Source organism: Littorina saxatilis, linkage group LG14 (assembly GCF_037325665.1).
Source record: "Littorina saxatilis isolate snail1 linkage group LG14, US_GU_Lsax_2.0, whole genome shotgun sequence".
Lineage (NCBI taxonomy): Eukaryota > Metazoa > Mollusca > Gastropoda > Littorinimorpha > Littorinidae > Littorina > Littorina saxatilis.
Window position 1 is genome coordinate 5,809,433 of NC_090258.1, and position 23,628 is coordinate 5,833,060.

The following is a 23,628-nucleotide window of genomic DNA, read 5'->3' on the forward strand; positions in this document are numbered from 1 at the left end:
AACCTCTTTTTACAGCTCACCCTGTAGACCTCTAGCATTGTAACACTGGTGTACTTCTCAGGTCAATGCTAGTCAACCTCTTTTTACAGCTCACTCTGTAGACCTCTAGCATTGTAACACTGGTGTACTTCTCAGGTCAATGCAAGTCAACCTCTTTTTACAGCTCACTCTGTAGATCTCTAGCATTGTAACACTGGTGTACTTCTCAGGTCAATGCAAGTCAACCTCTTTTTACAGCTCACTCTGTAGATCTCTAGCATTGTAACACTGGTGTACTTCTCAGGTCAATGCAAGTCAACCTCTTTTTACAGCTCACCCTGTAGACCTCTAGCATTGTAACACTGGTGTACTTCTCAGGTCAATGCAAGTCAACCTCTTTTTACAGCTCACTCTGTAGATCTCTAGCATTGTAACACTGGTGTACTTCTCAGGTCAATGCAAGTCAACCTCTTTTTACAGCTCACCCTGTAGACCTCTAGCATTGTAACACTGGTGTACTTCTCAGGTCAATGCAAGTCAACCTCTTTTTACAGCTCACCCTGTAGACCTCTAGCATTGTAACACTGGTGTACTTCTCAGGTCAATGCAAGTCAACCTCTTTTTACAGCTCACCCTGTAGACCTCTAGCATTGTAACACTGGTGTACTTCTCAGGTCAATGCAAGTCAACCTCTTTTTACAGCTCACTCTGTAGACCTCTAGCATTGTAACACTGGTGTACTTCTCAGGTCAATGCAATTCAACCTCTTTTTACAGCTCACCCTGTAGACCTCTAGCATTGTAACACTGGTGTACTTCTCAGGTCAATGCAAGTCAACCTCTTTTTACAGCTCCCTCTGTAGACCTCTAGCATTGTAACACTGGTGTACTTCTCAGGTCAATGCAAGTCAACCTCTTTTTACAGCTCACTCTGTAGACCTCTAGCATTGTAACACTGGTGTATACTTCTCAGGTCAATGCAAGTCAACCTCTTTTTACTGTACGCCCTAGCATCATAAGACTTTTGTAGTTCTCAGGTGACAAGCAAGTGGGAAGGGTACAGTGGGACCCCCCTTGTGATGCTTAGTTTGAAGCCTGTTCTGAACTGAGCCAAGTCAACTTCGCGAAGTATACATGGTGAAGCTGGTTGCACAAAGTTTTAGCACTGAGTTTTTTGTAAAAAGACTTTGTGAAGTCGACTTCGGGCTGAATTAAGGACCTACTACAGACCTGTCAACCCCTTCCAAGGCCAACCTGTAATAATATGACTAGAAACTGTATTCAAGGTAACAATCCCTTACAAACAGTAAAAAAAATTTTAAAAGGACAAAAACCAGCTGTTTACCCCCGGAATGAATGTTCATACTACAGAACGGAAAATAACCATGCTTAAAAAATTTCTGACAAATAACACACAAAAAAACACGCCTCCCTTGTCTTGAGGTAAATTATCAATAATTACTGACTCTAAACTTTCCATTTGGTAATTTGTTCCACTTTCTAATTTTCAAAAGAACTCCATGAATCCAACTCAAATCAGAACTGGTCAGAGATCATGCAATTATCTGAAACCGGGAAGGTCACTGAAGCCATGGAAGTGGGCTATATAAAGGATACACTGACCTACATATTCAAGCAGTCGATCACTCCAACGTGAACCCAACACTGCAACCTGTGTGTGTATCCAAGTTAATGGCCTGCCTGAGTATGTGTGTTAATCTTCATTTGTATATATATGTAAACTGTTATTGTTGTCAAGATCACAGCAATGACAAGTTAAAGAGAGTTGCCCTATAATTTGGTTTGCCCGTACAGCTAGGCCTTGTAGACCGTACACTCCTAAATTTGGATAAATCCCGTACAAAATACAGGAAAACCGTATGGGTTGACAGGTATGCTACTATAGACGCAGTCCTTCCCGTGTAATAATAATAATAATAAGAATGAGAGCTTATATAGCGCGAACCACAATAAACTGTGCTCTCCGCGCTTTACATATTAACTATGAATAAAAACCATACTATTTAGACATCAAATACATTATACATCCTAACAAAAATAACATAACACTAAATTTACAGCAACACATGCAACAGATGCACAACTCACAATAAATCATGTACAATGGACATTGAAAAATCTCAACTTAAAACACACACACACACACACACACACACACACACACACACACACACACACACACACACACACACACACACACACACACACACACACACACTGGAACTGGCTTTCACAAGGTATATTTCAATCCATCCACTTAGACATATACAAAACAATCAACAAGATGGCTGCTTTCTCTGCAGAGTGGAAATTAATCTTATAATATATGAATGAGCGCTTCTGGGGTGATAACGCGAGACAACTCCTGTGATCTTGCCGCGAGGTGGCGCCAGTTAATTACCAGCCGAAAGAAAGAAGGGGCATAACCTCACCAGAACCGACCATTGTCTGTTTATCGTATAAAATGCACGACTTACACACGAACTGTTACCAAACCGATATGCTATTTGGGACCAATGCAAGTTTTTTTTCCTTTCTCGTGTGATCTTGCCGCGAGGTGGCGCCAGTTACCAGCCGAAAGAAAGAGGGGGCATAACCTCACCAGAACCGCCCATTAGTTTCTTATAAAGTCACTGCATGGTCACTGTACCATTGTATAGTGCAGCTTTGTAGTTTTTTTTAAACTTTTCTTGTGTTGATCACTTGATGTAATTCTTAACAGGATTACTCTTTAGAGTACATAACTGTTAAAACAATAGTGAACTGAACATTATGGCAGGGCTGACCTGTATTGTGAGTGGTAAAGTAGGTCTACCAATAATGTCAGGGAGATAATCCCAGGATTAAGGTCCAGGCCAATATCTGTTGCATTTTTGCCCTCTTACTAGCCGAGCAGAAAGCCCCATGGTGCAGAATTGGCACAAGTAGAGCGCTAAGAACACTATGGGGGACATTGTTACCTGTTAGTGTTATGAAATGCTACTCAGAACACCTAACACCTTGTTCTGCAGGCAAATCATGCAGACCGGCATATTGGTATTTTGTTCAAGCTGGAGTTTTAGTGTCGCTTGTAAATGGCCTTGCCTGGGCGAATGATCATTTTCATTACCTGATATTTGCAAACAAGAAGTAATTGTATTCTGACAATGCCCATAACAAAGCAAATCAGGCAAATATTTCTCTGATTTGAGATAATAAAGTTAATTTGATTTGATTTGATTTGATTTCATTTCATTTCATTTTTTGAAAGCATTACACAGAAGGCAAACAATCAGCAGTGGAGCATAAAGAACATAGACCAGAAAAAAATAATAGCTATGGTAATATGAGGATAAAATCTTAAATTGTATGCATGTGTAAGATAATATCTTCAGACCATTGCTCCTTGCTGAGTGTTGAGCTGTGGAAGCTAAATTGAATAAAATGGAAAGAGGGTTTGTAGACTGGAACCCAGCAGTGTGTGACTGATTTGTCGATCGTCCAGATATCGGCGTACATATATTGCATTGATTTTCTGGCAGACAAGCGCGACATTTTATGCTTTGCTGATTCCTTGCATACAGATAGCAAGTAATGAGGTGCTGCTAGTATCGACTGTCACAGATAGGAATGAGTTGCTGCAAGCAGCAACTGGCATAGTATACTATTGATTTTAGTTGTTTATGTCCATGCTGCAAGCTTTGTTCAGGGTGGTGCCTATTTGATCTGGCCAGAGCAACAATAGGATCAGGATTGTCAATTCAAGATATATATGCACACAGAGGCTGCACTGAGAACAATTGATCTCAGAAAGGATAAACACGCTATGTCTCTGCTGTCAATAAGACAGGCATGGAAACATCCTCTGAATGGTCAGTCAGCCTTAAAATCTTTGGTCCTCCAAGAAAATGGGTTCAATGTGTTGGGATCGATGGTCCTCTGAGCAGAGATGTGTCCAGCAGTTTAGTTATGAAAGTTTGGTGAGATCTTACTATGTTAACACAATATGGCATTCGTAGTTGAAAAGACAATCTGTTGTCATCAAGAGAGTACAACATCCAGCGGTAAGATTACAGTGAGATGAAAAATATCTGTACATATTTGTGCTCTAGTACATGTCCAGTGTCAGAATGTAGTTTGGTCCAGCTCTTAACAGATTATATGTCCAGTGTATTCTTAACATTCCTTGATTTGCTGGAACTTCACATAAAGCTCAGAGATAGGTCAGTCGGTAGCGGCTTGATACCAGTGTGTTGCTATAATCGGCGTGGGTTCAACGTCGTTCTGCGAGGGATCTTATTTCCCAGAGTCAAATTTGTGCAGACTCTACTCGGTGTCCAAACACCCCCTTGTGCACACATGCGCATGATAAAAATCTTTCAAGTTAACAGCGAAAGGCTTGAAAACATGAATACATGTATGCGGGAAAAAGATAAAAATTGGGTTGTGCCGTACTATATGGTAGCTCGCCGTCCTGACGTAGGGCTCAGGAAGCAGCTCGACTTTCCACAAGGGTAATCTCGCAGGACCATCATACATTATCCTTATTCAAACATTACTATCAGAGATATTATTTGATGTGTGGCATGGAGGAAATAATATCACACCATCATATTTTTCTTTCTTTTATATCGTACGTATTCCTTTGGTCACTGTGATTATGCTAGAGTTGCAGCCAAGGTAGAACAGCTATATAGTGTTCCTGCATTGTATTGCTTTTCTGTGTGTAGATTTGTGATGATCAAGATGGCTGTTACAGTGATCATGCAGCCAAGGTAGAACAGCTATAGTGTTCCTGCATTGTATTGCTTTTCTGTGTGTAGATTTGTGATGATCAAGATGGCTGTTACAGTGATCATGCAGCCAAGGTAGAACAGCTATAGTGTTCCTGCATTGTATTGCTTTTCTGTGTGTAGATTTGTGATGATCAAGATGGCTGTTACAGTGATCATGCAGCCAAGGTAGAACAGCTATAGTGTTCCTGCATTGTATTGCTTTTCTGTGTGTAGATTTGTGATGATCAAGATGGCTGTTACAGTGATCATGCAGCCAAGGTAGAACAGCTATAGTGTTCCTGCATTGTATTGCTTTTCTGTGTGTAGATTTGTGATGATCAAGATGGCTGTTACAGTGATCATGCAGCCAAGGTAGAACAGCTATAGTGTTCCTGCATTGTATTGCTTTTCTGTGTGTAGATTTGTGATGATCAAGATGGCTGTTACAGTGATCATGCAGCCAAGGTAGAACAGCTATAGTGTTCCTGCATTGTATTGCTTTTCTGTGTGTAGATTTGTGATGATCAAGATGGCTGTTACAGTGATCATGCAGCCAAGGTAGAACAGCTATAGTGTTCCTGCATTGTATTGCTTTTCTGTGTGTAGATTTGTGATGATCAAGATGGCTGTTACAGTGATCATGCAGCCAAGGTAGAACAGCTATAGTGTTCCTGCAGTGTATTGCTTTTCTGTGTGTAGATTTGTGATGATCAAGATGGCTGTTACAGTGATCATGCAGCCAAGGTAGAACAGCTATAGTGTTCCTGCATTGTATTGCTTTTCTGTGTGTAGATTTGTGATGATCAAGATGGCTGTTACAGTGATCATGCAGCCGAGGTAGAACAGCTATAGTGTTCCTGCATTGTATTGCTTTTCTGTGTGTAGATTTGTGATGATCAAGATGGCTGTTACAGTGATCATGCAGCCAAGGTAGAACAGCTATAGTGTTCCTGCATTGTATTGCTTTTCTGTGTGTAGATTTGTGATGATCAAGATGGCTGTTACAGTGATCATGCAGACATGAGAATCTTTTACTTCCCCATTTCACACTAAATACCAATAATGTGTGCATACATTTAAAGTCACTCCAAATAACTGAAAATTCAACAGATGTGAGAACTTCCCACTTCAATGCTTGCAATTACTGAAAGTATAGCCACCCGGACCAGCCCCCCCCCCCCCCCACACCCACCACCCGGGCCACCCCGTTGAACACATGCACACTGCTAGATTTCTAACAAGAACTCACAGTGCTCACTTGTAACTGAAGTAATTCCCATTGCATTGCTAATGGGTGGCCGAGTGGTAACGCACTTGCGCTCGGAAGCGAGAGGTTGCGAGTTCGACCCTGGGTCCGGGCGTTAGCAATTTTCTCCCCCCTTTCCTAACCTAGGTGGTGGGTTCAAGTGCTAGTCTTTCGGATGAGACGAAAAACCGAGGTCCCTTCGTGTACACTACATTGGGGTGTGCACGTTAAAGATCCCACGATTGACAAAAGGGTCTTTCCTGGCAAAATTGTATAGGCATAGATAAAAAATGTCCACCAAAATACCCGTGTGACTTGGAATAATAGGCCGTGAAAAGTAGGATATGCACCGAAATGGCTGCGATCTGCTGGTCGATGTGAATGCGTGATGTATTGTGTAAAAAATGTCATATCACACGGCATAAATAGATCCCTGCGCCTTGAGTCTGAGTCTGGAGATACGCGCGCGATATATAAGACTTCATATAATGTTGCAGTGGACCCCTCCTCTTAAGACCCCCCACTTTAAGACCCCCCACTTTAAGACCCCCCACTTTAAGACCCCCCACTTTAAGACCCCCCACTTTAAGACCCCCCACTTTAAGACCCCCCACTTTAAGACTTCCCCTTGGGGGCCTGCGTAGCACCAGACTTGTGATCGGAAGGTCGCAGGTTCGAATTCGGGCCGGGACGGACACGGGTCAACTTTATGTGCAGACCTAGAGACGGAAGCCATGTCCCACCCCTGTGTCACCACAGTGGCACGTAAAAGATCTTTGTCATTCTGCCATAAGTGCAGATTGCTGATACAGTTTACCACCTAAACATGCCGTGAGGGCGTAAAACTCGAATCATATAACCCACCTCTTGTCCTTAAGAGGCGAAATATTTACCCTGTAGGACATAAAGCATTCTCTCTTTCCGACTTCCCCTTTTTCAGACCATGATTTTTTAGATGTTCTGTTTATAAGAACATAACCTTTGTAAATTTACCCCCATGTTAAGACTGCCTCCTTTTTCAGACCTGATTTTCTCAGATTTTGTGAAGGTCCACTCAGTGTATTGAAACATGAAAGGAGAACGTTCTCACTGTATTGCTAATTAATGTCTACATGTATAAGGCCGGCTATGGCTGATTGATCTTAATTGACATCAACAAACGGCTGTGCCAAGAAGTCCACTGAAGTCCTGACTGACTATTAGGGTTTAACGTCCTTTTAGACCAACTGGTCTATATTGGGACAGGTATTGGTAATACGCTGAAGATATGGTGTGATACTTTGATTCGAACAAGCCTGCTGTGGCTGTCTTCTTCGACACACCAGCATTGGGTTTGTCTCGTCTCGATCATGATAATCAGAGACGAGAGATGATGCATGCGTGTCTTCGTGTTTTCCAAGCCCTGAGACTTTCGCTGTGAACGTGGGATCTTTTTCGTGCGCATGTGTGCACACGGGGGTGTTCAGACACCGAAAGAGTCTGCACAAAGTTGACTCCGAGAAATAAATCTCTCGCCGAACGTGGGGATCGAACCCACGCTGATAGCGACCAACTGGCTACTGCACAGCCAGCGCGCTACCAACTGAGCTACGTCCCCGCCCCTGAAGTCCTCTGTGTGTGTGTGTGTGTGTGTGTGTGTGTGAACAGGCCATAAAGTGGGCAGGAAAAGACATTGCATTGTGTTTTCCTTCAGATTTGGGACTGAACGGGCACAGCATACTGATTGATCACAGTTCTATTTCGCTGCGTGCTGATTTATCGCCCTCTGTTCATGTCAGCCTTCACACTGGTAAAGGAGAAACGTTTGCTGGCTCTTGCTGTTATCTTGGAACACTTTAGAGCGGGCCTGAGTTGGAGGGGGGGGGGGGGGTGTGGGGTGTTTGTACTAGGAGTGGTGTGTCAAGTCTTGACAGATTTGTCGTTCTTGTATTGCTGTGACGTTTTTTGTTTGTGTTGCTTTGTGTGTGTGTGTGTCTGTGTGTGTGTCTGTGTGTGTGATGGCACAGAGTTAGTGTGAGTTTAAGTTCTCTCTCTCTCTCTCTCTCTCTCGAGAGAGAGAGAGAGAGAGAGAGAGAGAGAGAGAGAGAGAGAGAGAGAGAGAGAGAGAGAGAGAGAGAGCTCTCGAGCTCTCGAGCTCTCGAGCTCTCTCAAGCTCTCTTCTTGTAGAGTTTTTTTATGAACTGATGTGGAGAAGTATAATTATTTCTACAGCAGCCGGCCCCTATTTATCTGATCCTCCACAAGAAAATGGGGTGATGGTAATACACACACACACACACACACACACACACACACACACACACACACACACACACACACACACACACCACCTGGGGTCTGTTTGGAATCACAACGAATCTCGATTTCAACCAATCTGACCCCATGGTTAAGGCCTTCCTTAATTGAGCCCAAAGTTGCCTCGCAAAGACTTTGCAAAGCCGTCTAACCAAAAATTCACGAAGTCAACTTCATCCAATTAATATCAGGCTTAAATGGGAGGCACCCAGTTTTGCTTTGTTCACCTCATCAGCCTTTGTTTTGACTACAATATATCTGGTCTGGCCGTGCTCTCAGATCTCATTTCTTCAACATCTCTAGTCAATTCTTTCAGTCAAAAAAGATTAAACCTTCAAACATTATGCTTATGATTTGGCTTGCATGGTGGTGTTTTCTTTGACATCGCTACTAAAAGTGTGGTTCGAAGTTGGGAAAGTCGGTTAAGTCCGCATGTTAAAAGATTTGTGATTGAATATAACATTCAAGTTCATGTTTTATTTTTCAGGGTGTGTAATTGAAATTGAATATGACGTTCAAGTTCATGTTCTATTTTTCAGGGTGGTGATTTGTTTGACGCCATCACTCAGAGCGTGAAGTTTGGTGAAGTGGACGCGGCGCACATGGTGAAAGATTTGGGCAACGCTCTCTACTACCTCCACTCACGATCCATCATACATCGAGACCTCAAGCCTGAAAACTTACTGGTCAGATTCAGCATAGCATTTAGAGTGATGACGCATCAGTGTTGTGTGTCAGTGTGTGTGTTTGGTGTGTGTTATGTTTATGTGTGTGTGTGTGTGTGTGTGTGTGTGTGTGTGTGCATGGGTGTGTGCCTGCGTGCGAGTGTGTGTGTGATGTGTGTGTGTTACCAGCTAGCATATGTGCATGCAAGCATGAGTGTGTGTGTGTGTGTGTGTGCGTGTGTGTGTGTGTGTGTGTGTGTGTGTGTGTGTGTGTGTGTTCATGCATATGTGTATGCATGCATGAGTGTGTGTGTGTGTGTGTGAGTGTGTGCCCGAGTGCGCGTGTGAGTGAAAATGTATGTGCATGTGTTTTGGTTTTTATTATTTATCCACTAGATAGTGGTAATGAAGAGAAGTCCCGGTGTGAGTGCAGGTTCACCGTAACAAGGACGGCACCATCACACTGAAGCTGGCAGACTTTGGTCTGGCCATGGAGGTCAAGGAACCCATCTACACAGTCTGTGGAACACCCACCTACGTGGCGCCAGAAATCCTCACTGAAATCGGTAACTGCTTTCTGTGTGTGTGTGTGTGTGTGTGTGTGTGTGTGTGTTTTCCAGCCTAGTGTGTGTCTGTGTCTGTCTGTCTGTATGTCTGTATCTCTTACATCTCTGTCTGTCTGTGTCTTAGTGTCTGTGTCTGTGTTAGGCATATATGATTGTGCGTGTGTATGTGTTTGTGTTTTTGTTCTTTCCTTTTTTCTAGAACATCTACATATAATCAGATTTCAATGTCACTGCTATTTTGATTACAATGCCTTAATTTAACAATATTCTTTTTACGTTTAGTCAAGTTTTGACAAAATGTTTTCAGATAGACTGGGAATCGAGACAAGGGTGGAGGTGGTGGCAGTTAGGTGGTCTTTTCTTAGGACATACATGTGGGTTTTTGTTTTATTTTTATTTTTATTCTGTCATTCGTTCCTCACAACCGTCTTGTCATGTTTCAGGGTACGGTCTGGAGGTGGACATGTGGGCGGTAGGGGTGATAACCTACATCCTGCTGTGTGGATTCCCTCCCTTTCGCAGTCCTGATCGCAACCAGACGGAGCTGTTTGAGTTCATCAAGGCTGGGGAGTATGAGTTTCTCTCCCCTTACTGGGACAACGTCTCTGACAGTAAGTAACACTGAAAGCGTCTATGTCGACCAAAAGTGGGTGTATTCCCAGTAGGTGTATTTCCTGTAGGCGTTTTCCCTGTGTACAGGGAATACACATGGGCGGATTCCCTGTAGAAAAGTACGATACCGGTCAATCTTGCACGAAGTGCGTGACTGCAGTTAAACGATTTGAATTACCCATGCATTACTTCCCCTTTCAAAATGGCAGTGCGACAGGAGAAACTTTTGGAAATCCTGAATTCGTGAACGGCATTCAGCCAAGGAAACATGCTTCAGCGAGAAAGATGATTGTGATTCTGCAGCTGCTAATGTTGCTGTTCTTGACTTTTAACGTAACAAAGAATGACGATATAAACTATGATGTGTTTGTGATTTTCCAGCCGCTAAACACTTGATTCAATGGCTGCTGACGTAGCTGTTCTAACTTTAAATTTAACAACAAAGAGTGACGATAAATTTGATGTGTTTGTGATTTTGCAGCTGCTAAAGACCTGATTCGCCGCCTGCTGGTTGTGAACAAGGCTCAGCGCTACACTGCCGTTGACGTGCTCAGTCACCCGTGGATCGTTACCGGCGGCAACACCATGCAGCCGTTGCCGGGAATCGCCAATATCAACGCCTACTGCAAGGAGATCAAGCAGGACCTTCAGGAGCAGGCCAAGGTCAACTACGACAGCTACCAGAAGTTGAAAGACAAGAAGAGACAAGAAGAATGAGATACCCCGTCTGTAGGAGTGAATGTTTACACAGCTGGTGCATTTATTTCGGAGGACAGTGTGTAAAAGGTCGTCCTTGAGGTGACCTTGAGATGTCAGGGACACTTGCAGATAATGTCCTTGGTACCAGGCATAATAGATAGGTCCAGAAAGTGCGTTTGGGAATATCTACGTGTACAGTGTAGAGTCACCAAATTCATCTTTTAGTCACACGTTTGCCAGGATCTCCATGTTGTGTGTGTCTGGGCCAAGCCTCTGCAAAGTGTACAGATGACGACAAAATCCACACACATACATGTCTTGGCTACCTCAATCAATCAATCAATGACGCTTATATCGCGCATATTCCGTGGGTACAGTTCTAGGCGCTCTGCAGTGATGCCGTGTGAGATGAAATTTTATACGGCCAGTAGATTGCAGCCATTTCGGCGCATATTTACCTTTCACGGCCTATTATTCCAAGTCACACGGGTATAGGTAGACAATTATTAACTGTGCCTAAGCAATTTTGCCAGGAAAGACCCTTTTGTCAATCGTGGGATCTTTAACGTGCACACCCAATGTAGTGTACACGGGGGGAGGGTTCGGACACCGAAGAGAGTCTGCACACAAAGTTGACTCTGAAATAAATTTCCGCCGAACCTGGGATCGAACTCACGCTGACAGCGGCCAACTGAATACAAATCCAGCGCGCTACCAACTGAGCTATATCCCCGCCCCTGCAGACCTCTGTATCGTGAAACACAGCAACTAGTGGAGAGCGGCTTCAAGTGTGGCCGTGATTGCACTAGCCATTGTTGAACGCACCATTGTTTGCGAGGACACATGCAACCTTGCTCTCACAGAAACTGCTTACACCAAGTCTGAAACATGGTCATTATGTGTTGTTTGTCAGCAAAAAGCAGTGTAATGAAGCATCGAGTGGTTGCTGATTTCCTTAAAGGCATATGTACGCGCTCCCGTGTTTACAAAGTGTAGTTTGCCCATAATCGATGTCAAACGCACCATAAGACCATATAATGACGATATGTCACCATGCGCGGACCATAATACATGCATTACAGCTTGTTCTCGCCTCTGAAAAAGTGAGGATGTCAACAAAGCCGCGGTGTTAGCTCCCTTGCATCAACGTTACATGTGTTGCCAAATCTATAAATAGGACGATCCAGATCAAAATGAAAATTAACATATCTCAACATTGAAGGGGTCCTAGACCACAATATTTTGCAGGGAACTTAATTTAGCATGTCTCCAGCTGTTGGTAAAGCAATTAGCGTGTATAGTCATCGAGTACATATGCCTTTAAGGTATTTTGATGCTTTTATCGATGAAATACTTGAAATTTCTGATTACGATTCTTGACTTGTTTTTCAGCTAAAAAAATTATCCGTTCACTTGGTCAGTTGTTGAAGAAATCAGTTAAATCAACTTGACAGTTTCAGCCATTCTTTGTACATGTCATTCTGTGGACATGACTCAGGTTTGTGTTTTGTATTCAGATTCTTTTCTGTGGAACGCTTGAACCACTGATTTTGATGTGGATATGTTTTTCAAGTAGGACAAGTGGAAAAGATTTAGGAGTCTCTGAGATATAATGAACCAGACCTCGGTTTGGATTCATTGCCTTCAGTGGTTGCATGTATACAACCAGCCTTTGAACAGGACCTTGCTCTTCATAACGTAATACGTGTCTTTGCTAAATAATGTGGAACAACATGAAACAGCTATTGCACCATAGTTTGTCAGTGATGACCCTTCCAAACATGACTGACTATTCAGCATGCTGGGCCGAGATGCACGAACCGAAAGTGGGTGTCACCCAAACAGGAGAGAACAAACCGCGGGGTCTGATTCGTTGAAATCACCACAAATCTCAATCCAACACCGCGGCTGGCTCCCACCCGGTTGGTAACTTTCTCGTGCACTTAGGCCCGGGTGTTCTTGGTGTGACAGGGTGACGCAGTAGTCCCCCTTTGCCACGGGCAGTTATCTTTCAAAGCTTGAGCCATTTTATAGTACATGTAGCTCGGCGTTTTTGGTACATCAGAAAATGGTACACCCGTTAAATGTGGAGCGACTGTGATGTGGTCTGGCTACTGTTTTCACCTTGTATGCCCTAGGGAACCATAGCAGTTTTTGTGGAGCGACTGTGATGTGATCTGGCTACTGTTTTCACCTTGTATGCCCTAGGGAACCATAGCAGTTTTTGTCGGGCAATTAAGGTACCTCACAAAATCACTTCCCTAGCTGTTAGACTGGCTTTGCCTCAAAAGGTTATTCTTGTGCTTCATGCATTTGGTTACATTGGCTTAAGATTGTATTTCCAGTCCGAACAGTTTCTTTGTTTAAAGAACAGGAAGGCACAACCAAATGTACAGTACTGTTATATAAATATTGCATGCATTTAATTCTTTTCTCAAACATACACGATGTAAATACCAATGTACTATGGTCAAGATATTGTTTTGTTGTTTTAATTGTTTTTGTGCATTCTATGTGTTTTATTTTTAAAGATTTATTGGGGATTGCATAATGGTTTGCAAAAATTAAAAAAAAAAAAATTTGAATGGCTAGGCTGTAAACAGTTTCAAGGTAGCAGAATAGTTTGAGATTTGCTCTTGTAGAAAATTGTTGTGAACTCATTTTTTTAAGGAATTGAGACCACCAGGGCATTCTTATTTGTGGAGGATGGGGGGTCCTTTTTTCTGAACAGAGAGAGGATGAATGTTTTGTGAAACTGAAGGGGGGTTGTTTCCAAATGTGCAATGAAATTCTTCAGTTAATTGTGGCCATTGGAGTGTGCGACAGAAGGCCTCTTTTCCCCATGTAGTTATCGGTGTGTGTGTGCGTGTGTGTGTGTGTATGTGTGTTTGTGTGTGTGTATATATGTGTGTGTGAGAGAGAGAGGTGTGTGTGTACATGTGTTTGTGTGTGTGTGTATATGTGTGTGTGAGAGAGAGGTGTGTGTGTGTGTGTGTGTGTGTGTGTATATGTGTGTGTGAGAGAGAGGTGTGTGTGTGTGTGTGTGTGTGTGTGTGTGTGTGAGAGAGAGAGAGAGAGATCTAGAGTTGCACTTTGTATTAAGTGATATTTGAGGAAATGGGAATACTTCTAATCACTGTGGTATCAAATGAATCCTCCCCTACTCTCGTATCCCCCTTCTTCCCCAAGCACCCCTCTCACCCCCCCCCCCCCCCTAGTGTGTGCACACGCACACCTCGCCTCCACACACTCAAATTCATCCCATCTTTCATTTTCTCTCCTGGACCTGCCTTTTGCATGTTCCATGAATGTGGACATCTAAGGTGCATATCATGGAGAAATGAAATGTACTCCGCTACAATGACTTTATTTGAGTTACTGGCTTGTTTGTTACAAGTGCTCGTCAATCCCGCCAACTGAGTTAATTAACCCGAGGAACTGTGATATTGAGTGTCAGTGACACTTAATTTGCGTGACTGTGATAATGGGTGTAGCTTGTGTCGCTATGGTAACGTGATCTGTTTTTCAGGCATTCCATCTTGTACATATTCATGATCATTGGCATACAGCGTACATGTATATATTGGATTAATGCTGTGTTACCTGCACTCCAATCTGTATAAAGTGTGATGGTTATGCTCAGTGTGCGTGCCCGTGGTAAGCAGGAAGGTTGTTGTAAATATAAGGGCAGTCAGTTGTGACCATGACATTGTGCACAAACTCAGGAACTGACCAAATATGTTATTTTACAGTTGTGACATGCAACCTTTTAGGCATATACTGACAACATTTGTAAGCCTCTGTAATCCTGTAATCCATATCAGAGTTGGATGGGTTATAGAAACACGAAAATACCCAGCATACTTCACCCGAAAGCAGCGTTACATAATGGCTGCCTAAATGGCGGGGTAAAAGCGGTCATACACCCCAAAACCCACCGTGCAAAACACACAAGTGTACGTGGGAGTTTCAGCCCATGAACGCAGAAGAAGAAGAAGTAAGCCTCAAATGGGACCGTTCAAATATTTTGAGGACCTTTCTTCGCTGTGTAACAAGACTGACATTTTGATCGACAACTTGTCACCGAATCGGATCAGGAGCTGTCTGTTACAGCATATGCAGCCTCAATATAGTAGGGGTTTTCTTCAGACAAATGATTTTTTTTTTTTTTGGGGGGGGGGGGGGCTGCCTTTTCAACCTATTTGTGTAAACCTTTGCATAACAGATGTGTAGAAAGTGAGGCTAACCTCTCACAAGGACAACACATTAGGTGTCTGAATTGCTCTGTTGAAAATGTTCTTAATGGTAAACGTACACAAAACAGGTATTTCACTTCTAAGGGTGATGACAGGTACCACTATGTTAACATGTACCACAAAAAGATGGAGGCCATTTCTTATGTGGCCTTAAAACAAGACATAGGTGTCAACCTATACGGTTTGGCCGTATTGCTGTACGGGAAAAATGCATTTTTTACCCAATACGGTGTATAGGAAAATCTATACAGGCAAAAGAAGAATATACGGCGAAAAGAAAAAATTACAGCAAAGTTAAAATGAATGATAACAATGGAGATTGAGAGACAACGATCGACGCTTTCATGCAGACGACTCTCAAACGTTGTCATTGCGCATACTCAGACTCTTTTTCCACTTGACTTCCTATAAATCACTTCCGGTTTCCGGTACATTCTATCAAGCGTCGATCAACAAGCATGGCATCGCAAAGTTATCCTCCAGCTAAAAAGCTGAAAACTACATCGCAAAGTGGATCCGGACGACATCTTAAAGAGTGGGAGAGCCCAATTTTTAACAATGGTGCATACGCTGGATGGATTAAATCTTCATCAGAAGGCCCAGACTACTCGTTTTGTGTCCCATGCAGGAAACATGTGAAAGTGCGTGCCTCTGGATTTTACGACCTGAAGAGCCATTTTTCAACACGTGGGCACAATACAATTTTATAAGGTCTTGAGCTGTCTAATACGGTTTTGGAAGGCCTCATATAAGGGCAACACCAATGATAGGTTGACACCTATGACAAGACACGAAACATCCGCTTGTTGGTAGCATGCAGAATGTGAACGACATTGATGGTAGAAGTGGTATTGAAGTTGCTGTTTGTACTGGGCTCTGTATTACACAGCTCTGTGCCAAACTAAGGTCCAGTGGAACACCCCCTCCACAAATCTGAGAAAACCAGGTCTTAAAAAGGAGAGAGTCTTACATTGGAGGTAAAGTTACAGAGGTTATGAACACAAAATGTAAAAAAGCAAGGTCTTTAAAAGGAGGAAATCATAAATTGAGGGATCTTCTTCTTCTTCTTCTTCTTCTTCTTCTTCTGCGTTCGTGGGCTGAAACTCCCACGTACACTCATGTTTTTTTTGCACGAGTGGAATTTTACGTGTATAACCGTTTTTTACCCCGCCGTTTAGGCAGCCATACGCCGTTTTCGGAGGAAGCATGCTGGGTATTTTCGTGTTTCTATAACCCACCGAACTCTGACATGGATTACAGGATCTTTTTCGTGCGCACTTGGTCTTGTGCTTGCGTGTACACACGGGGGTATTTGGACACCGAGGAGAGTCTGCACACAAAGTTGACTCTGAGAAATAAATCTCTCGCCGAACGTGGGGACGAACTCACGCTGACAGCGGCCAACTGGATACAAATCCAGCGCGCTACCGACTGAGCTACATCCCCGCCCGGGGGATCTTAAAAGGGGGGTTCCACTGTACTATATTACAGTTAGACCACTGCTTTTGGACACATTTGGCAACTAGAATTTAAGGCTGCCGAAATCTCTCCTAACAGTTGCATTTTGGAATCAATTAACTGAAAATCATTCACAGGCGCCACATGTGAGTACTAAATATGGTACAGTGGAACCCCCCCTTTTAAGACCTAAAAAGGGCGGGGATGTAGCTCAGTCGGTAGCGCGCTGGATTTGTATCCAGTTGGCCGCTATCAGCGTGAGTTCGTCCCCACGTTCGGCGAGAGATTTATTTCTCAGAGTCAACTTTGTGTGCAGACTCTCCTCGGTGTCCGAACACCCCCGTGTGTACACGCAAGCACAAGACCAAGTGCGCACGAAAAAGATCCTGTAATCCATGTCAGAGTTTGGTGGGTTATAGAAACACGAAAATACCCAGCATGCTTCCTCCGAAAGCGGCGTATGGCTGCCTAAATGGCGGGGTAAAAACGGTCATACACGTAAAAGCCGTGGGAGTTTCAGCCCATGAACGAGCAAACAAACAAAAAGACCGAAAAAATCTGAGAAAATCAGGTCTTAAACATAAAAGTCTTAAAATAGGGGTAAATTTACAGCAGTTATGAAGAGAAAATCTGCCGGGTCTAAAAAGGGAGGAAGTCTTAAACTGGGGGGTCTTAAACAAGGGGTTCCACTGTTGTACATTGAGTTAAGCATGAGGCACTAGGGTATCAACTGTACATTGAGTTAAGCATGAGGCATTAGGGTATCAACTGTACATTGAGTTAAGCATGAGGCACTAGGGTATCAACTGTACAAGTTGTTATGGTTGAAAATGTCTCTGTGGCATTCTGCTTGTTTTCACACACTTAAAAGTAGGATTGTTTGTTGGGAGTTGAGAGAACCTGCCTGAAAGTCTTTCGTTTCTGGTTTGATGCCAGGTCTGGTTTGGCTGCTGCTTACCTTAAAAGCACGACTTGCTTCTATGTGTATCGATGGATGTATGCGTTGCATCCTATTATATTCACTTTTGCAACCTTAATTCTGGTATATTTTGTACATCAAATTTTTTGGCATTTTATACTTTTGATTTGTTTTGTTTTGACCGTCTTTTTGTTTCAAACTGTGTGCTTCATATCCTCAAAAGCACATCATGTTTATGTGATTCACAGGGATGCAGTCTAGCTCTATATACCTGTCTAACATAATGAAACAATTGTTTTGTGTGTATCTGTGAGATAAAGAGACACATTTTGTATGTGTCTGAAATAATGAGACTTGTTTAACATGGGTAAGGATAAGATATTTTGTATGTGCGTAGCAATGAGACAAGTTTTATGTGTGTTGTTATTAAGTACATGTGCCACACATTTTGTGCACTTTTCAAGTTTCTAAAATTGGGCCGGGATTTTTTTTTTTAAATTAGCGGGAGTTTTTGTGCATAAGAATTTGACTGATAACATGTCTAATGTTCCAAAGAGTGTATAATACGTGGATGGTATTTTGTCACTGTGAATAATATATGTGTATACATATTTGAACTTGTGATAACAATTGCAATTGTGATAATGGTACAAACTGCTAAAAATCTGTATTTTATCCTCTCCGATTTTATGTTATTTCATTTTTGCTGTTGTAAATATGACCATGATGCTTGATATGCATCTGTAACTTCTTGTTGTACAAGTATATGTGAAGCCCATATTGGTTGGGACAAGAAAGAATTTACCCGATGCTCCCTAGCATGTCGTAAGAGGCGACTAACGGATTCTGTTTCTCCTTTTACCCTTGTTAAGTGTTTCTTGTGTAGAATATAGTCCATTTTTGTAAAGATTTTAGTCAAGCAGTATGTAAGGAATGTTAAGTCTTTTGTACTGGAAACTTGCATTCTCCCAGTAAGGTAATATATTGTACTACGTTGCAAGCCCCTGGAGCAATTTTTTGATTAGTGCTTTTGTGAACAAGAAACAATTAACAAGTGGCTCTATCCCATCTTCCCCCCTTTCCCCGTCGCGATATAACCTTCGTGGTTGAAAACGACATTAAACACCAAATAAAGTAAAGAAAGTAAATTACCACTGATTACTGTACACAATGTAGATATGTCATTCTGTCCCTATATAACTCAGTAACTGTAAATTGTCTATGGTGCAAGTGTGATAGTCTTCCAGGGCATAGTGTCAGATATTTTTGCAGATATAAAGAATATTATCAGAGTGACTGCTAGTTAGAAATAATGCACTTGTTGTTTTCGGTTATAAGAAACCTGCACTCCCTTATTTTCCAGAATGTTACTGCTTATTAATTATTACTGCATACATTGTTCTATTGTTCTTCTGTTTATCAGTATGTTCACTCCTTTTTCTAGTCTCTGCTTTTGCCTGCAAGGTTTGTTTTGGGTTTGTGAAAGTGTAGGGTATTTTATATCTTTGGCTTTGTTCCTTCCACACGAAGAAAAGACTAATGATTATGTAACCAAAGTATGGGCTGAATTTTGATTGCAAATGTTCCTGATATATATTTCCTGCCTTTTGCTGCATTCTGTGGTTCAGAGCAGTCAGCACACAAGACCGAAACTGAAGAGATAAGCTACATTTTGGTAATACTAGTGAATCAAGGGAAATAACTTGCTCTGAGTAAACATTCAGTGTTTTTTTCATGAAACTGTGTTCCTCCCCCCCTCTCTCTCTCTCTCTCTCTCTCTCTCTTTGTGTGTGTCTACCTGAATATTTGATCCGTCCATGATGGAGAAAAATTTATACATTTGTATTTATCCTGATTGATTTCATCAAAAAGGAAATTTGCCATTTATTTTTCCCACCAAGTATTTCTCACTCATTTTCTCTATTCTTATAAGAAGTTGTTTGACCTGATCTAAATGAAGTCATACAAGTATTGTTTACTGTGTAGGGGCTAGAAACCAACTTGATGACTTTGTCATTTGTTGTGAAAAAAGTACATAAATAAAGACAATGACATTTTCATCAAAATAATTGATTATTCCTACATCTCTGTGTGTTTGTGTTTGTGTGTGTGTGTGTGTGTTTGTGTGTGTGTGTGTGGGTATAAATGTAGATGGGAATGCAAATCATGTACATTTTGTGGGTTTGTGGATGTGTGCATGTATGTGTGTGTCGGTGTGTATGTCGTTCTGTGATGTATGTATGCGATGTGTGTGTGTCAGTGCGTGTGTGTGTGCGTGTAGTTTGTGCCTGTAATCTACGAGTCAAGGGTTTCAAGAAAGCTGAATATAGGGCAAGACTCTTGCATGTTACAGTAGCTAGTAGTCTTATCCTTCTTTATTGGACGGTCGGTGTTGTTTTTTGTATTCAGGGTTATTTCTTTTGTAGGGTTACGTGCTATTCGTAATCGTTTTTGCTCTACCCTGGTAAATATGTTAGTGATACAACCCAAAATAGGTAAATTCTGACACCTGTAAAGTTCAGTTTCACTGCATTCCTTGGTCTGTTTCTTTCCTATGAGCGTGACAGTTTTTTTAAATAAACGAGAGTTCATAATTATATTGAAATGTGACGTTGAGCATGGGGCTCTTAGGCAACAAAAAAAAATAGGTCTGTTTACGGTAACCCGACCGACCCTAGTTTTTAGGCCCGACCCTAATCTTTTTTTTGGATCGTCTGAAAAAAAGAAAAAAAAACGCATCCAAAATAGAGCTGTTTGCGCTCAAACAGCAGACGACAGAAGGGAGGTAAGCTCAAAGTACTGTTTATAGTTATGTTGGGCAAAAACAGGGATTGATGAGAAGAAATGAACTGTGAAACATCGTAGAGAGGGGAGAAAAAAAAAAAAGCCGACCTTCCGACCCTATTTTTTCACCCTATGTTACCGTAAACAGACCTCTTTTTTTTGGGGGGCCTTATCAGGTACATTTGACTTTTTTTTTTCTCAGCCAGTTTTGATATGTGAAATGTTACATGTACAAAGATCAAACTGGGAGAACTGGAAACAAGTCATTTTCACAAAAGATAACTTGTACTAATCGTCCTAAACAACTGTTCTCCTTAAGCACTGTATACATGTTGCTTAGATTTTGTTTTTAATATTGAAAAATAATTCCACCACCTACCCCTCGGCCAGACTATACCAACTATATTCATTATAGAGGATCACTTTACGGTTGCCGCGAACAAATTATACGGAATTTTGATTGACGCCATGCCAGCACACACGCACACATGCATGGCACATGCAGGCACACATGCCTCCGCATCTTGCGCACACACACACACACACACACAACTTGAACTGACACACCACACACACACACATACACACACACATGACGCGAGCACGCACACACACACGCACAAACACACACACACACACACACATACACACACACTGCACACGCGCGCTCAAATACACATCGCCAATCAAAATTCCTTCAATTATTCAGCAAGCAATGAAGCTGCGAGAGCTGTTTGTTCAGTCGAGATAGTTTAATGTGAAATCATCAGTGAATAAGCGCTACTTATGTTTTGCTAGACAATGCTAAACAAGCAAATTAAAAACTGCTTGACCATATTTAGGCAAACGCATAACTTGAAGCAGCACAGGCCTATCAGAAGAAAAGTGAGTAGTATCAAGTAAGAAGCAACATTTGTGACTGTTCTTCTATGATTGGTTAGATGCATTTTGAAAATTCTGAGATTTTACCAAAACTACTGACAGCTGTAATCAATACAGAGGGATTGGCACTTCTGTAAGCCCATTGTTTAAATCAATATTATAGCCTCGGAGAAGATGCATTTAACGCGTGGTGAAAAAAAGAAACAGATTGATTGAAAATGGGACACGACTCGTGCTAATTTTAAATGTTTTCATCTAACGTGGTTATCTCCCTTGAATAAGTCTCCCGCGCGCGCTCTCTCTCTCTTTCTCTCTCTCTCTCGTTGTGTTAAATATTGGTTGAAGTTGTTAAGAATGGACGTAAATAGATTGCCACATAAAGCCTATAAAATGTTGCGTGAACTGGATGAAAGAGGTAAAAGAAACAAGGTGTCTAGTGTACGTTGTAAATTATGTCAGAATGGTTTTGGGTTTGTATGGATGAATCAAGGAGTGCAAGATGAGAACTGTTTTTTGAAAGATTTCAGAGAAAGATTGATTGATTGTAGATGGCAGGAATGGAATTCTCATGTTCAGAACAGTGATAGATTTGCGTTATATAGGACATTTTGCACTGTGCACGAAGTAAAACCTTATTTATTATTGAACATGGATAGGCATTTGAAAATTATTATGGCAAGATTCCGAGGTGGAATAACAGAACTATTTGTGCACGTTAATTGAAATAAGAGATACGATGCGGATATGTTGTTATGCCCATTGTGCAGGGCCGAAAGTAAGGAAGATGAGTTTCATCAGTTTTGTGCTTTGTTGCCCCGCACTTCGTGATTTGCGATGCCAGTTTATTCCTGCTAAGTTTTATAGAAACCCAAGTTTACACAAGTTTTCTATGCTTATGGCATCTGTGAATGAAGGTATTGTTCGAAAGTTGTCAGTTGATGTCACAAAGCATTTCGCCGCTACGTAGTGTTGTTATGTCTTAGTTCATGCATAGACCTCTAATATAGGTCCCTGGTTCATGTAAGCCTACGGTATATTTGATTTGAAATGTAATGTCTTAGTTCGTGTATGATTATTTCATTTGATTTGTGTGCAAATGTCATAATGTCATCTATATATATATACGACTTGTGTCTGTGTGTGTGTCTGTGTGTGAGTTCGCGATGCACGGCCAAAGTTCTCGATGGATCTGCTTCAAATTTGGTGGGCATATTCAGGTAGACCCGGGACAGGACACAACCTGGTCGATATTTCAACACGTGCTCTCAGCGCGCAGCGCTGAACCGATTTTGGTTCCACCTCAGCTACCCGGGCCCCCATACCGACACACCAAAGCCGCTACACCACATCACAACGCCAAAGTTCTCGGTGGATCTTTTTCAAATTTGGACACCGTATTCAGCTACACCCCGGACACAATATCATCGATGAGATATTTCAACACGTGCTCTCAGCGCGCAGCGCTGAACCGATTTTGGTTTTTGTGTTCATTTCACCATTATAAGTAACTCTTCCTTATCTTCTCCAGGTTTTCAGCGTTTACCTCCCTTCCTTCGTATGGTGCACTATAGTATGAGTGGGGCATCTTCGGATATTCCCGGCGTTCTGTTACTATTTTTAGAAGGTCACCGCAGTGTCCAGAACGTAAATTGGACCCGTAAATTATCCTCACTGTAAAAGTGCAAAGGTCGAATCAATTTATAGCCACGCGAAAAATACACTGTCATCTATCTCTCTATATATACGGCTTCTCTGTGTTTGTGTGTGTGTGTGTGTGTGTGTGTGTCTCTCTCTATGTGGGCAACACCTGTGGATTGTTCAGTTCTGTTTGTGATGTGGTCTGGCGGCTTTTGTGTATTTGTATGTACAGGCCTTCCTTTGAGAAGCCATAACAGATCAAAAGGGCTTAGAGATAAGCTCTAAATTGCTCAATCCTGTTTGAGTGGAGTTCGCCTCCAAAGGTGATTAACACGGTAACATTCGTCGACAAGGATGGGACTCGATATGGTCAGGAATGGCATTATGGCCACTGAATCATTTTCGTGCTGTTCCCATTCCACGAATCTGGGAGGGACCTAAGCTTGGCGGGTCCATTGTTCGGACCCGGCAAAGCCGGCGTACGGCTCTAAGTATTTCATCCCGGCGAAGCCGGCTACCCGGCGAAGCGGGTATTCCTCTAGTTGTATATATGTTCACCCCCCTCATAAGGGGCTATGGCCTAAATGAGTAAACAATCCAATCCAATCTCTCTCTCTCTCTCTCGTCGTCGAATCTATCTGTTCACTCATCCTAACAAAATGTGTCAGTGTTTGCCCGTGCGTGCGTCAGTGCGTGCGTGCCGCGTATATGTGTGTGCCGGTGCCGGTGTGTGCGGCGTGCGTGCCACAGAGATGTATATATCTCTGTGGTGCGTGTCAATGTCTGTCAGTGTCTCGGCAGTGTCTATGTGGGACTGTGCAGTGTTTCACACTTGGTTGCGCATCGTTCATTTAC

The 23,628-nt window shown here is 42.3% G+C and overlaps 1 protein-coding gene across 1 annotated transcript in view; it reads left to right on the plus strand.

The window, feature by feature from the left end:
- The window catches only part of LOC138946976 (serine/threonine-protein kinase DCLK3-like), a 105,485-nt gene that overhangs the window by 35,206 nt on the left and 46,651 nt on the right, over nt 1-23,628 (plus strand). The window contains exons 5-8 of the mRNA XM_070318400.1: nt 8,834-8,980; nt 9,393-9,525; nt 9,969-10,136; nt 10,619-12,161. Coding sequence (XP_070174501.1) covers nt 8,834-8,980; nt 9,393-9,525; nt 9,969-10,136; nt 10,619-10,854 — 684 coding nt within the window. The 3' untranslated portion in view covers nt 10,855-12,161. The remainder of the gene's footprint in view (nt 1-8,833; nt 8,981-9,392; nt 9,526-9,968; nt 10,137-10,618; nt 12,162-23,628) is intronic.